The sequence below is a fragment of the Desmodus rotundus genome, chromosome 8, assembly GCF_022682495.2.
Source record: "Desmodus rotundus isolate HL8 chromosome 8, HLdesRot8A.1, whole genome shotgun sequence".
Lineage (NCBI taxonomy): Eukaryota > Metazoa > Chordata > Mammalia > Chiroptera > Phyllostomidae > Desmodus > Desmodus rotundus.
In genome coordinates, this window is record NC_071394.1 from 32555581 (window position 1) to 32570412 (window position 14832).

The 14832-nt window shown below is 38.6% G+C and overlaps 1 protein-coding gene across 6 annotated transcripts in view; it reads left to right on the plus strand.

Moving 5' to 3' along the window:
• The window catches only part of TRIQK (triple QxxK/R motif containing), a 68422-nt gene that overhangs the window by 35221 nt on the left and 18369 nt on the right, over positions 1-14832 (plus strand). For 2 of the 6 annotated variants that reach the window (XM_024572307.3, XM_045181671.2), the window contains exon 2: positions 13231-13312. In XM_024572307.3, coding sequence (XP_024428075.1) covers positions 13252-13312 — 61 coding nt within the window. In that variant the 5' untranslated portion in view covers positions 13231-13251. Of the gene's footprint in view, positions 1-3253; positions 3343-13230; positions 13313-14832 lie in introns of all 6 variants that reach the window. The other 4 variants (XM_045181670.2, XM_045181672.2, XM_071222227.1 and 1 more) reach the window with 3 other exon arrangements.

Below are 14832 nucleotides of genomic sequence, written 5' to 3' on the forward strand. Positions count from 1 at the left end.
GGTGAGTGTAGCTTCCACCTACCTTGCCTACATTTGGGATCTCCTATTTTTGTTTTCAAAGGTCACATATTAAGCTTACAAATACATGTGGAAAATTGCTGTGCCAAACAAGTTTAAGAAATTATATTAAAAACTGAAACACCCTTTAATCTTAAACTTCTATAGAGTGTAAAATTTTAATTAAATAAAAAAGTAACTATGAATTATTTAAATATGCAATTTACATATTACATAAATTAGTATTTTATTCCTTAATATGTGTTATCAAGTTTCAAGAATATTGTAAACTCAGATAATTTAATATGAAATTATTCCTACAGCAAGATTTATAAATAATAAATATTATCTTATTAACCCATAATTTAGTTTTTTTAGGTCCCAGAGCAAGTTAATTCTTCAGAGAATGTAGTGTTCTTTATAAAAGAAGGTGATGAGATATCCTCTCCAAGGAATTAAATTGTGAAAACATTTTGGTATTGTACATGCTAATATAAATGTTATTCCCTTTTCACATATATGGGAACACATTTTAAATTGTGAATGATCCTGTATGCAAATAGCTGTCTCAGTAGAAATTGTAGCTGTATGTGCTAATTTCTCCCTGGATTTCTTGAAAGTTTGCTATCTAACCATCAAGGCAATAGAAATGAATGCTGATTACTACAAGACTTTGAAGAACAAAGAAAAGTCAGAATATTTTAGAAGTTCCTGATGTTTGAGGCATTGACAGTTGACAGTATTCATCACCATACACATGAATAGATATCTCTTTAGATGATTTAAAATAGGCTGAGTGTTTTTATTAAGAAAGTAAAATATTTTCTAACTTTTTGTATTTATTGTAACTAATAAAATGTGAGTATTTGTGCATGTGTGAATTTTCTAGGCATGTTTGTTTCAACATTTGGTAGGATGTCATTTTGCTTAAAGAATAAAATATAATAAACACAAAAATAAAGTTTACATTTTTAACATTTCGATTAGGGGTTACCAATCACTCAACAAACATAGGAACATCCAGTCAAGATGGAGGCATGGGTAAACACGTTTTGCTTCCTCACACAACTATAGGAAAATTACAACTATATCTGAAAACAAATACCACCCAGAACCATCAGAAAATTGAGCTGTATGGAAGTCCGACAACCAAGGATTTAAAGAAGCCACAATCATCCAGGATATACAGAGAAAGGCAGAGAGGCAAGGAGATGCAGTGTGGCATAGAGATGGTAGTGGTGAAATGGGTGGTCCCACGTTCACATGTGCTGAATAAAAATTGGGAGGGAAACCTTGGGAGAGAGTGATCCCAGCCCCAGGCCAGACCACACAGCCCAGGGTTCCAGCACCAGGAAGATCTCCATAATTTCTGGCTGTAAAAACCAGTGGGGTTGGGCCAGCATAAGAAACTGCTGGATTTTCAGCACACTCCTCTTAAAGGGCTTGCATGGACTCAGAACTTATGCAGACCAACCCACTCTTGGATTCAGAACCAGAGCAATAGCTGGAAGGGCACAAGTCACATACGGGAAGGAAGTGAAGTGACTGGAAACAGGGCAAGTGCTGTGCAAATCTCTAGAAGCCAGGCAGTGGCATTGCCCCCTCTCCAAGACCTTCCCCCAACATAGAGCCACAAAGTGGTGAAATGGGTTGCCCTGCACTGGTGATTACCTAAGGTTCCTCCCCACACAACCGGTGCCTTTTCTACAATAGGCCACACTACTAAGGAGCTGTCAAAGCAACTCTACCTATACACAGAAACAAACATAGGGAGGCTGCAAAATTGAGGAGACAAAGAAATATGGCTCAAATGAAAGAACAGAACAAAACCCCAGAAAAGAACTAAATGAAATGAGATAACCAGCCTATCAGATGCAGAGTTCAAAACACTGGTGATTAGGATGCTCAAAGAACTCATTGAGTATGGCAACAACATAAAGGAAGAAATGAAGGTTACTAAGTGAAAAAGAAATATCTACTGGCAACCAATAATAAAGGGAAGAAAACTAGGATACAAATCAATGATTTGGAACATAAGGAAGAAATAAACATTCAATCAGAACAGAAAGAAGAAATAAGAATTCCAAAAAGCAAGGATAGTATAAGAAGACTGAGACACCTCCAAATGTGCCAACATCCAAATCATAGGGGTGCCATAAGGAGAGGAGGGACAGCAAGAAATTGAAAACTTATTTGAAAAAATAATGAAAAAAAATTCACTAATTTGGCAAAGGAAATAGACATACAAGTCCAGGAAGCAAACAAATTGGACCCAGAGAGGATGACACCAAGATACATCATAATTAAAATGCCAAAGGTTAAACATAAAGAGAGAATCTTAAAAGCAGCAAGAGAAAAGGAGACAGTTACCTACAAAGGAGTTCCCGTCAGACTTTAAGCTGATTTCTCAAAAGAAACTTTGCAGGCAAGAAGGGACTGTCAAGAAGTATTCAAAGTGATGAAAAGCAAGGACCTACAACGTATTTTACTCTATCCAGCAAAGCTATCATTTAGAATGGAAAGGTAGATAGAGTGTTTCCCTGACAAGGTAAAGCTAAAGAAGTTCATCATCATCAAGCTATTATTACATGAAATGTTAACGGAACTTATTTAAGAGAAAGAAGATCAAAACTATGAACATATATGCCAACAAATTCACAGCTATCAACAACTGAGTCTAAAAAACAAAAAGCAAACAAGCAGAACAGGACCAGATACTGATAGATATGGCGATCTTTTGGAGGGTTATCAGCTGGGAAAAGCAGGGGGAGAATGGGGGAAAGTTGCGGGATTAAGAAGCATAATTGGTAGGGACAAAGTAGACAGGGAAGTGTTAAGAATAGTGTAGGAAATGCAGAAGCCAAAGAACTTGCATGAACCATGGACATGAACTAAGGTGGGGATTGCAGGAGGAAATGGGGGTATTGGGCAGAGAGGGGTGAAAGGGAAAAATTGAGATAACTATAATAGCATAAGCATTAAAATATATTTTTAAAAAACATAGGAACAAAATTTTTAAACTTGTTTCTCCTTAATTTCCTAGGTTGAAATTCTTTTCAAGGTTTTATATTCACAGGTTATTATCCATATAATATGTGTCTGCTTACAGAGTATAAGTCTTTATAAAAATTTGGGTTCTTTAGATTTTTTTGTCTTAATTGTTTATTTAAAGTTTATTTTTAAGTGAATAAATTTAAATTTACTTTGGTGAGGAAACATTGCCTGTGGATCTATTATTTTCTGTTTATTATTACAGGTAATGAGTGAATAAAATGCTGGCTTCTAAAATGTTATCTCTTTTGGGTTATTGGCTGAAATGACAAGGAAGGAACTGGAAGAATAATAGTGAGTGACAATTTTGGTACATAGTGTGAGTAATTTGCTGTTTAAAAATTTAAGGTATTCCATAAAGGCAAATGACAAAACTAAATTTAACAGGGAATAATGTTTTGTGTATTTATTCATTTAAACTAACTTCTCTCCTAAACTTAAGTGATTATTTTTTAGACCCACACAATAAGAAATCAAGATTAAAATAACTTGACTCCTCTTTACAATTAATAAATATAAAACTATGCAAATCATTTCTATACAATTAAATGTATATTTTGACCTTTTCAGGGTACTTCTATTAATGGAATTATTTTTTAATGTTCTGAATTATAAAACTTGAGAATATAGAATTAGGTCATGTTCTGGTTTTATTTCTGGAATTTTAAGGATGTGTTATCTTAGATGTAAGAATTTATATTCCGATTTTAGGATGAGGAAGATGGTGGCGAGATAGGTAGGAGCAGAGTCCACTTCCCCCTGCACATGGATGAAACACCTAGCTTATTTTCTGAGGAACACAGTGAATAGCCAAAAGTATCCCAGCATATATGAAGATTGGAGACCAAAAATTGTAGAGAACATTGAAAAATCAGAGAGTAAAGAGAGTGCTTCAAGACAATAAGGTCCCTGGGTCCAGCCTAGGAACCAGGGTGGCTGCAGCTCCTTGCCTGGTGCCTGCCAGGTCTGCCACAGGGTTCTTGGGAGAGAGCTGGGTCAGTGGCTCCCTCCCCTGACAAACAAGGTTTGAGCAGCACCAGGAGAGACCTGGTTGCTTGAAGTCATGGGGGGAATAAGGACGAAGTGGCAAACACACAGGGGCTGTGTGCACCCACTGATACTATAGACCCTGGCTGGGGAGAGTTGGGCTGTGACAAACCCTGGCCTAGGTAGTCCCTGGTCTGGTTGGAGAGGGAGGCTGTGTGAGAGGCCAGGTCCTTGTTTGGAGTGCCAGGCTTGAGCAGGAGGAATTTTTAAAAAAGAAAAAGTGAAAAAAGAGGCACTCAGCAGCTGTGTGGGGAATTCTCCTGCAGCAGCTGCCCAGGCCTCCTGCGCCCCTACCCCTGCATACCCGTGGTGGTGAGAAAGACCCTGTGCTCACACCCGAAGACTCAGGGAGGGTGTGCACCCAAACCTGTGGGACCAGTGGCTGCCCATCCCACCCCAGTAGTATACATGCCCGCAGCACCGGGAGGGAGCACGCCTGACCCTGTGGGACCAGGGGCTGCCTGTCCTGCAACACCCACATGCCCGGGACAGAGTGAGCCTGACACCGCGCACCCAACCCCTGTGTCCCTGGGGAAAGCAGCAGCAGAGGTGCACCTGCATCTGCAGTGGCAGCCACTGTGGCCCCCCCCCCCCCCCCTGCAGGGCAGACTGGCTCTCTAAGAGGAAGGTGGAGACGCCCTCACAGAGGAGAATTGCAGGGCTCTAGGGAGTCAGCAATCCCCAGAAGACTTAATCAGTGGAGGTGCTGAATTAGCCTGAAGGGACTCTGAGAGTCCCTAGCATCTAGGACAGCAACGAACAAGAAGGTGGTGTGTGAACTTCACCTAATTGGTGTGCTTCAAGGACAGCATAACTGGTGGACTGAAGGCTAGGCTGGGTGCAGAAGGGCCCTGGGGGCCCCGCTGCAAACTAAGGAGCTGGGCTGGAGGCTGGGCGAGTGTGGCTCAGGAAGGGAGAAAAGTGAAAGCAATTCCCCCTCAGCCTGCTATAGCCAGGAAGACCACCAGAACTGGCTTAGCTGGTTTACAGCCAGCAGGAGGCTCTTTTTTTTTAAGTATTTTTTTTTCTTTTAACTCCTTCTTCCTTTCTTTCCTTTCTTATTTTATTTCTTCTTCCTTTCTTTCTCTCCCTTTTTATCTCTTCTTCCTTCCTTCTTTTTTGTTTTTTTAACTCCCACAAGTGAGACAATAAAACCTGGACCTGTGGAAAGACCAGAGTTGGACCCAAGTCCAACTCTGAGGGGTCATCCCAACAGCTGAGACAGTGAGACAAATTTCACTTTGCTACTCCAGAGAACTTGCAAGTTATTGTATATTTGTATTATTATTTTTTCATTATTGTTACATCTTTTATTAGTATTTTTGTATTTCTCTTTTTTTCTATTTAGTCTTCTTGACTTGGCTTGTTAAATTGCATTGTTTGACTGGTTTTCCTTGTTCTTTCTTTCATAATGTATTTTTAATTTTCTGTCTTTCACCTCACTTGTGTTCCATTAGCACACTACTCTATGACCTATACTCCCTATTCTAGTTATGCAGATCACATAGATTCTGTCATATGATTGTTGCTCCATTACTATTGTAAGTAATTGCTGTTTTATACAACTGTAAATACTACACAGCACCCCTCCCAGATCTCAGCCCACTTCACTGTTTCTTGAACTTTATTACCGGTGTGGTTAACTCTATTCTCTCACACACTACACCTATTTTCTATACTTTGCTCTCACCTTACCTCATAATCTGACTTCCCACAAGCTCACTGCTTTCTAGATCCAACTCATAATCCTTCCCATCCCTAACAAGAGTCTTATCTTCTTTCCACTATTTCTAAAAAGTGGCTAGTTGGGTGAAATATCATGGTTAACACTATACATATCCAAAGGATCTCCTATCTCTTCTCTACGGGGTTGGTACTTTAAATACCATAGAATACATTCCCGCTGTCTAAATCATTTTGCCTTCCCCCTCCAATTGATCACAAAAAAGAGTAGGTGGAAACTGTGAACACCAAGATACCTGCTGGAAGAGGAAACCCACCAACAAAAGAACCACCAACAGATAAGAACAGAAGAAGGTGATTGAGGGAGCAGAAGCCACACTAACTCAACCAAGGACCTATCTGGAAATACAACTAAATGGGGGAGAAATTACTCAGAATAAACAACTGAACAAGAGCATGAGAGAATCCTCAAAGCCCTGTACACATGGGAGAACCAGCTTCAACACAACCTGCCCACACCTGCACAACAGAATACAAGAGGTGGTGGACAGAGTGACCCTCAGTTAACCAGCTGGAGGGAAGGACCCACCAAAGAAAGACCCAACAACAATCAAAACTCAAAACAGAGAGCCAACATAAACGACAGCCCAAGACCAGCGAGCTCAGGAGATCAAGGAGACTGCACCACTGAATCTCACAGGTATTCTACCACAGAAGTTCACACCATAAACCCAAGGAGTCAGAACAGATCAATTTAAAAAGCAGAGGCTAACAAGAAGAGTCTCACAAACAATGGGAATACAAGGAAACAATCCCCGAATGAAAGGAAAGGAGGAAGCCTCAGAAAGAATGCGAAATGAAATAGAGGAAGTCAACTACCATATACTGAGTTCAAAGGAATGGTTATCAGGACACTCAGTGAGTTCACAGAGAATTACCAGAAACTACAAGGAAACTACAATGAACTCACTGCAAACTATGTCATAATGAAAAAGGAAATAGAAACTATCAACAAGGGCCAAGAGGAAATGAATAATACAATTTCTGAACTGAAGAACACAGGACAAGGAATCAAAAGCAGATTCAATGAAGCAAAAGATCAGATCAGCGAACTGGAGGACAAGGTAGAAAAAACACCCAGAATGAGTAAGAAAAGGAAAAGAGGCTCAGAAATGAAGAGGGGTTAAGGGAAATGCAGGACAACATGAAACGTAATAATATCCATATAATAGGGATACCAGAAAGAGAAGAAGAAGAGCAAGGGATAGAAAACCTGTTTGAAAAAGTAATGATGGAAAACTTCCCTAATTTGATGAGAGAAAAAGTCACACAAATCCAGGAAACCCAGAGAGTCCCAATCAAGAGGAACCCAAAGAGGCCCACTTCAAGACACTCATAATTAAAATGTTAAAATTCCAACATAAAGAGAGAATCATTAAGGCAGCAAGGGAAAAACAGGAAGTAACATACAAGGGATCCCCAATAAGACTAGCAGCTGATTTCTCAATGGAAATGCTCCAAGCCAGAAGGGAATGGCAAGAAATATTCCAAGTAATGAGAACCAGAGGCCTGCAACCAAGACTACTTTACCCAGAAAGGCTCTCAATTGAAATGGAAGGCCAAATAAGGAGTTTCCTGGACAAAAGAAGACTCAAAGAATATACCTCCTCCAAAACAGCTCTGCAGGAGATGCTAAAGGGTTTGCTTTAAGAACAGGAAGAAAAACAGTGAAAGAGAGAGGAACACAGGTACAAAAAATGGCAATGAATAAGTACCTATCAATAATAACCTTAAACATAATGGATTAAATGATCCAATCAAAAGACACAGAATAGCTGAATGGATAAGAAAACATGACCCACATGTATGCTGCCTACAAGAGACCCACCTCAGAACAAAAGACTTACACAGACTGATAGTGAAGGGCTGGAAACAAATATTCCAAGCAAATGGACAGGAAAAAAAAGCTGGGGTAGCAATACTCATATCGGACAAAATAGACTTCATAAAAAGAGACCTAGAAAGTCACTTCATAATACTCAAAGGAAGAATCCATCAAGAAGACATAAACATTGCAAATATATATGTACCCAACATAGGAGCACCCAAATACGTAAAGAAAATCTTGGAGGACTTCAAGAAAGATATTGATGGGAACACAATTATAGTAGGGGATTTTAACACCCCATTGCCAAAAATGGACAGATTTTCTAAACAAAATATCAACAAAGATATTGTGGCATTGAACAATGCCCGAGATGAAAAGGACGTAACTGATATACAAATTCAATACTCAGAAATCAAAGGCATTTTTGTACACCAACAATGAAATATCAGAAACAGAAATCAGGAAAAAATTCCCATTTGATATAGAAACAATAAAAATAAAGTACCTAGGAAGAAACCTAACTAAGGTTGTAAAAGACCTGCACTCAGAAAACTACACAACACTGAAGAAAGAAATTAAGGAAGACACAAACAAATGGAAGCTCATGCTCATGCTCGTGGATTGGAAGAATTAACATTATCAAAATGGCCATACTACCCAAAGCGATTTATAGATTCAATACAATCCCTATTAAAGTACCAATGCCATATTTCACAGATATAGAACAAACATTTCAGAAATTTCTATGGAACCATAAATGACCCTGAATAGCTGCAGCAATTTTGAGAAAGAACAAAGCAGGAGGGATCACCATACCTGACATCAGACTGTATTACAAGGCCATGATAATCAAAACAGCCTGGTACTGGCATAAAAACAGACACATAGACCAATGGAAAAGAACAGAGAGCCCAGAAATAAACCCAAGTCTCTATGGTCAATATTTGACAAAAGGGGAAGAAGCATAAAATGGAGTAAAAATAGCCTCTTCAACAAATGGTGTTGGGAGATCTGGACAGCTACATGCAAAAAAAATGAAACTCGATCACCAACTTATAGCATACAGAAAAATAAATTCAAGGGGGATAAAAGACTTAAATATTTTAAGTCGTGATATCATAAAAGTCCTAGAGGAAAACATTGGCAGGAAAATCTCAAAACATTCCACGCAGCAACATCTTCATTGATATGCCCCCTAAAGCAAGGGACATAAAGGAAAGAATAAACAAATGGGACCTCACCAAATTAAAAGCTTGTGCATGGCTAAAGAAAACAGCATTAAAATGAAAAGAGAACCAACTATATGGGAAACCATATTTGCCAAAAATACCTCAGACAAGTGTTTGATCTCCAAAATATATAAAGAGTTCACACAACTCCACTCCAGGAAGTCAAAAATACCAATTAAAAAATGGGCAAATGACTTGAACAGACACTTCTCCAAGGAGGACATACAGAGGGCCCAGAGACATATGAAAAGATGCTCAGCATCACTAGCCATCAGAGAGATGCAAATTAAAACCACCATGAGGTACCATCTCACACCAGTCAGAGTGGCCAAGATAAACAAATCCACAAACAAATGTTGGAGAGGATGCGGAGAAAAGGGAACCCTTCACTGTTGGTGGGAATGCAGACTGGTGCGGCCACTGAGGAAAGCAGTATGGAATTTCCTCAGAAAACTAAAAATGGAACTGCCTTTTGACCCAGCAGTTCCGCTGCTGGGATTATACCTACCGTAAGAGCTTTGAAACACCAATCCAAAAGAACCTATGCACCCCAGTGTTCACAGCAGCACAATTTAGAATAGCCAAGCGCTGGAAGCAACCTAAGTGCCCATCAGCAAATGAGTGGATTGAAAAACTGTGGTACATTTACACAATGGAATTCTACGCAGCAGAGAGAAAGAAGGAGCTCCTACCCTTGTCACAGCATGGATGGAACTGGAGAGCATTATGCTAAGTGAAATAAGCCAGATGGTGAGGGACAAATACCATATGATCTCACCTTTAACTGGAACATAATCAACAAAAGAAAAAAGCAAACAAAATATAATGAGATATTGAAATTAAGAACAATCTAATAATAGCCAGAGGGGACAGTGGGGAGAAGGGTTTTCAGGAGCTACTATAAAGGACACATGGACAAAATCAAGGGGGAGGGTGAAAGCAGGGGAGGGAGGTGGGTTTGGCTGGGGTTGGGGGGAGTGATGAAGGGAAAATGCAGACAACTGTAATTGAACAATAATAAAGTAATTAAAAAAACATGAGGAGTGAAGACTTAATATATATGACTTTTTGTCTTACTTTCTATATTCTTAAATATTTCTGTAATATAAATTTGACAATTATGAATGGAAAGAGATTTTTTAGCTGAATTTATAATTTTCTTACACATAAGTAAGAATTATTAATTTGGAGATGCCTTTTACTATTAGGTGGGAGTATTATTAACATTGCTGTGTATGACCATATATAAGTAAACAGTACAGTTTTGTCTAAGCATATTCAAATTCATTTGGTGTTGGAGAACCTTAATAATGCTCATTAGCAAAATTACACCTTGATAATTACATCCTTTTATGTGAAGACATCTAAACATACTTGTTTTAGTTAGGGTGATATTACTCACTGTAACTAATACAATAGAGGCTCAAATGCTACAAGTTTATTGCTTGTTCTCACAGCGGTGTGAGAGAGGAAAACAAGTCGGTTGAATAGCTGTTTTCTGTGCAGTTACTCCGCAACCAAGATGTCATGTCTGTCCTCTCACCACGGTCTTTTCCAGTGTCACTTTGGAGGTCAACTCTATTTCAGCCAGATGGATGAGTACATAGGGAAAGTTTTCACAGGCTAGTTCTAGAAGTAGCAGACATTAATTTACTCTGATTTCATTGGTTAAAAGTCAGTCACATGCCCACAAGTAGCATCAAAGGAGGCTGGAAAATAGAGTCCAGTGTGCTCAGAAAAGAGAGAGAGAATGTACTTCAGTTAGTAGCCATCAGTTTTCCCCATAGTCTCTCTTTCTGGTCATGAAATAGCCATGCACATCCTGTTTCCTGGCTCCCGGCAAGGGAGATCCACAAGTTTCCTATCTGCTACATCCAGCACAAAGTCGCGGACCTACAGCCAAACCACCGCGTCCGCTCTCAGACTGGAACGTGGTTGCTTGAGGCTTACAGACTATGACGTTTACTTACTCTCCCTGAGCCTCACCGAACCCCTAATGAATAATGATAAAGCAGAAGGTGAACGAATCGTATCTCCAATCATTGCCCCCATTTTGAAAGGGAAGAATGGAGAGCACACAGGAGTCACTGATCGGTCGTGGTGATGAAACCTGCTACACTGCAGACCACTAGAAGGCCCATTGTACTGACAGCAGAAGTTACTTGCTCATGTTACCCACCAGAAAGGGTTTGTCCACCCAGCACTAGCGGAGCCAAACACTAAACACTGAGAGAATTGCAGTGGAGAATTTAGAGTCACTTTATTTGCAGAGCACTTAGCAAGAATAAGTGGGAAAGCTATGGCCCAAAAGTCTGAGCTCCGCAATCCAGGATTCAAGTGGGTTTGTAAGGGGTGATGGGGAACAGGTATGCGGAAGTGCTGGTGGGGCACCTTTTAATTGGAGGACCTTGGAGCTTGGCCATTTATGGTAAAAGGGCTGCAGCACTGATCTGCCTGGACAATGGGCCCTTCGCTTCTGAAAGGCTTCCAGTGTTGGGGGGCGGGGAGAGATAGGGTGAGACTTTGGTTCCTGGGTACAACTGGAGGTCAAAGTTCTCTCCACATGCTTTGGCTGCATGACTTGTGGTTTTGGTCTGTTTTCTCTGAAAGCAACTCAGTATCTTGTTAAATAGATTAGGACCTTTTTGAGCTGGTTCAGTGGTTACGCTTAGATCCTGATTATGATTTTTTAAGATAAATTTTCTTGTCTATTGTTCTCCATGGCTCTGCCTTCTAGATAGTTCTCCTTTCTGGTCTCATATATGAAGTGGATGTTACCAATCTACAGCGTTTGCTTTGCATGGAGGCTCACACTTTGCTGTGTTAAGTTTAGAGGCCCAACGGTTAGTTTTCACTCACAGACTTTTTTAGACAGAATTTCTGGTTTCCTCAGACTTTAGTAACCTTCTTAGCATTTCTAGTTAGTTCCAGGTACCAGTAAACACACTGCACTGTGCGTCCTAGATATAGTTCTTTTATCTGCTTCCTTTCCTGCTTCCTTTCTATACTTTAGGACTTTCTGTGCTTTTCTCTTTGCACCCAAATAGTGGCCGCCTTCAGATGATTCAAAACGAAGGATCAGGTGAGAGAGGGGCATCCTTAATCTCCGCTTTGTCTCTATTTTTTTAAGTAAGAAGTCTTAGTAGACCTTTGTTCTTCAACACCCTTTTCACTTTTATTCCCAACTATTTGGCTTTTAGAAGTTGGCTTTTCTAATCTTGTTAGTCTCCAAATTACATGGCTTCGTAGTCCCTTATATTTTTGCTTAAACACTGGTCTATTCTTGCCTGACTTCATCTTTATCTTGCAGCTTCCTTACCAGAGCAGAGGAACAACATTCAGGCACCGCTCCGGGAACACTTAGGTCTATACTAAGACCCCACCAATGTATCATGCACTCAGTCATAATAGAAGTTCATTCCTTTTTCAGTAGAGTACTGTGGTGGCAAACAGAATACTCTCCTACAGCCCTGGCTGACCAAGGTTCTGTGTTCCTATAAATGTACTCTTAGGGTTTGTCTAGGGATCATTTACATTGTAGCCAGTTAGGGCAGGGGAACGTATGATTCAAGGGGGGAGATTTTTAATGCTCAGTTCTGCAAGTGAGACACATCACTTCCATTCATTCTATTGACAACTCAATCACACTTTTGAACTGAAGTTAGGAAATACAGTCTAACTCTGTACTGAAGAGAAGAAGAATATGGATTTTAGTTAGTAGGTTATCTCAGCCACAATATTTAAACAAAAAAATTCTAGGATTTGCAAGATATGTAGTAGATTAAATCAAACAGCATATATAATGTAGTAAGAAAGAATATTAGTAAATGGTAGTAGTTTAAGCCGTTTTAAAGAAAAGAGGCAGGACTAGAACTCAAATTCCTGCACTTTTGTTACCTATGCCATGTTTTGTAAAACGAAATTCAAAGTATCTGACACTCAGACTTCAGGCTTGTTGGGTAGCAAAGTAGGTAATTGGAAAGAAACACTGTCAAGAACATGCCCACAGCCTCAAACCAACTGCATAAATACTACGTTATTTTACATTTACAGATAATGCTCTCTCTAATCGTGTGTTAATTGAGCATTGATAGTGCTTGATAAAATGAATGTTGCCAAGAAGAAATGATTGGAAAATTTAATTACCCCCAATTGTATCCCTGATAATTTGTTTGAAAAGATTTTGTGTTCTTTACTGATATCTAATGGGAATAAGTCAAAGGCACTTTTACCCACTGCTTTAGAAATGAATTTTATGGATGAATTATTCTTGAATTTTGTAGATAGTGCTTTTGATTTTTTAGGACTTCACCATAATTTTATTTTTCTTTGCAGCAGGCATTTTGGAGATCAAAGATGGGGAGAAAAGTTGCCTACACTATAAAACTTCCTGTTGACCAGTACAGAAAGCAAATCGGTAAGCAGTGACTTCCCTTTGATACATTCCTGCAAATTAAGATAAAGAAAAGACAGCAATTTTTTGTGGCATTAAGAAAATAACTCTTCCCTAATACATATAGTGTGCAGAATATGAAAAATGAGAGAGTATGTAGAGTTTTTAAGGAACAAAAAATTAAATGCAGATCTGCCTACCAATGTAAAAATACATTTTGTATACCTGTGGTTTTTCAAACCTCTTATAATTTTTATTAATTTAGTAAAACAAAAAAAATTTTTATTCTTAGGCCTTATGGTTTTATATAACTAGTGTTTTTAATTAAATCTTTTTATCCATGTAAAACTTTTAATTCTGTTATCTATTAATGGTAATTATTTGATAACTTCAAAATTCTTTTTTAAATTTATTTTTATTGTTGTTCAATTACAGTTGTCCCCATTTTCCTCCATTACTCTCCCCTGTCCTACCCACCCCCCAACCTCCCACATTCAATCCTCCACCCTTTGTGTTTGTCCATGGGTCCTTTATACATGTTCCTTGACTTGATCCTTCTATAATTTTACCTCAGTAAAATGAGGGACTGGAGGAAAGTCTACCTACCAGGATAGAAAGGTGACAAGCTTACCTGTTTTAGACTATGCTGTAGATGATGTAGGATTTTCTACCCATTCTTTTCAAGGATGCATGGAATATTATAAAAAAATTACCCACGTACTAGTCACAAACCAAGTCCCCCAAGTCCTACAACCACAAATCTGAACAAAATGTAGCAAATTAGGAATCAGAAGCAAAAAAAGGTAACTTACCCTTACCAACTCCCCTCCTTATTTTTCACATGCTTCTTCTATTCTACCCATTCTTATTTTTTTGGATATTAAAAGAATGTTAATAAAAAACCTTTTAAATAATTGAAGAATAAACAAAGAGGTTGGCAATAGAAATCAGAAAATAAGTAGAAATAATTGATATTGAAAGAATATATACCTATCTCATAAATCTGATACATAATTGCTCTCCATAAAGAAAAAAATATTTCTGCAAAATAAAAGGGATGCAAAAAAAGTGAAAAAATATTTATAATACATATAACCAATGAAAAGTTGTATGTAGAAAAATAAAGTCCCAGATAAAATAGTCTAGAAACCCATAGTAAAATGGGCAAAAAGGAGATAGTTCTACAAAAAAGAAATTTAAATAGACAAATCAACAACAAAACAAACAGCTATTACAATAAAAAATGAAATTAAAGAGTGTTATGTAAATATTGAACTCACCTAACTGGGAGCAGATAAATGCAAATTACAAAACAATATTTCTAACTGAATAATTTCTACAGGGGAGGTTTATGATGTTTGATTTAGTTCATATTATCCTTTCTTCACTTATAGGATGGCTTCTGGATAAATAGGGAGTTCTTATGTTATTTATATGTGTAAATAGAAGGACTGACTTACCAGATTGAAGTCTCTGATCAAATGCAATGTGCTAGCCACATAGATGAAGAGTAAGCACATTGTGAGTCAATCCATAATCCAACT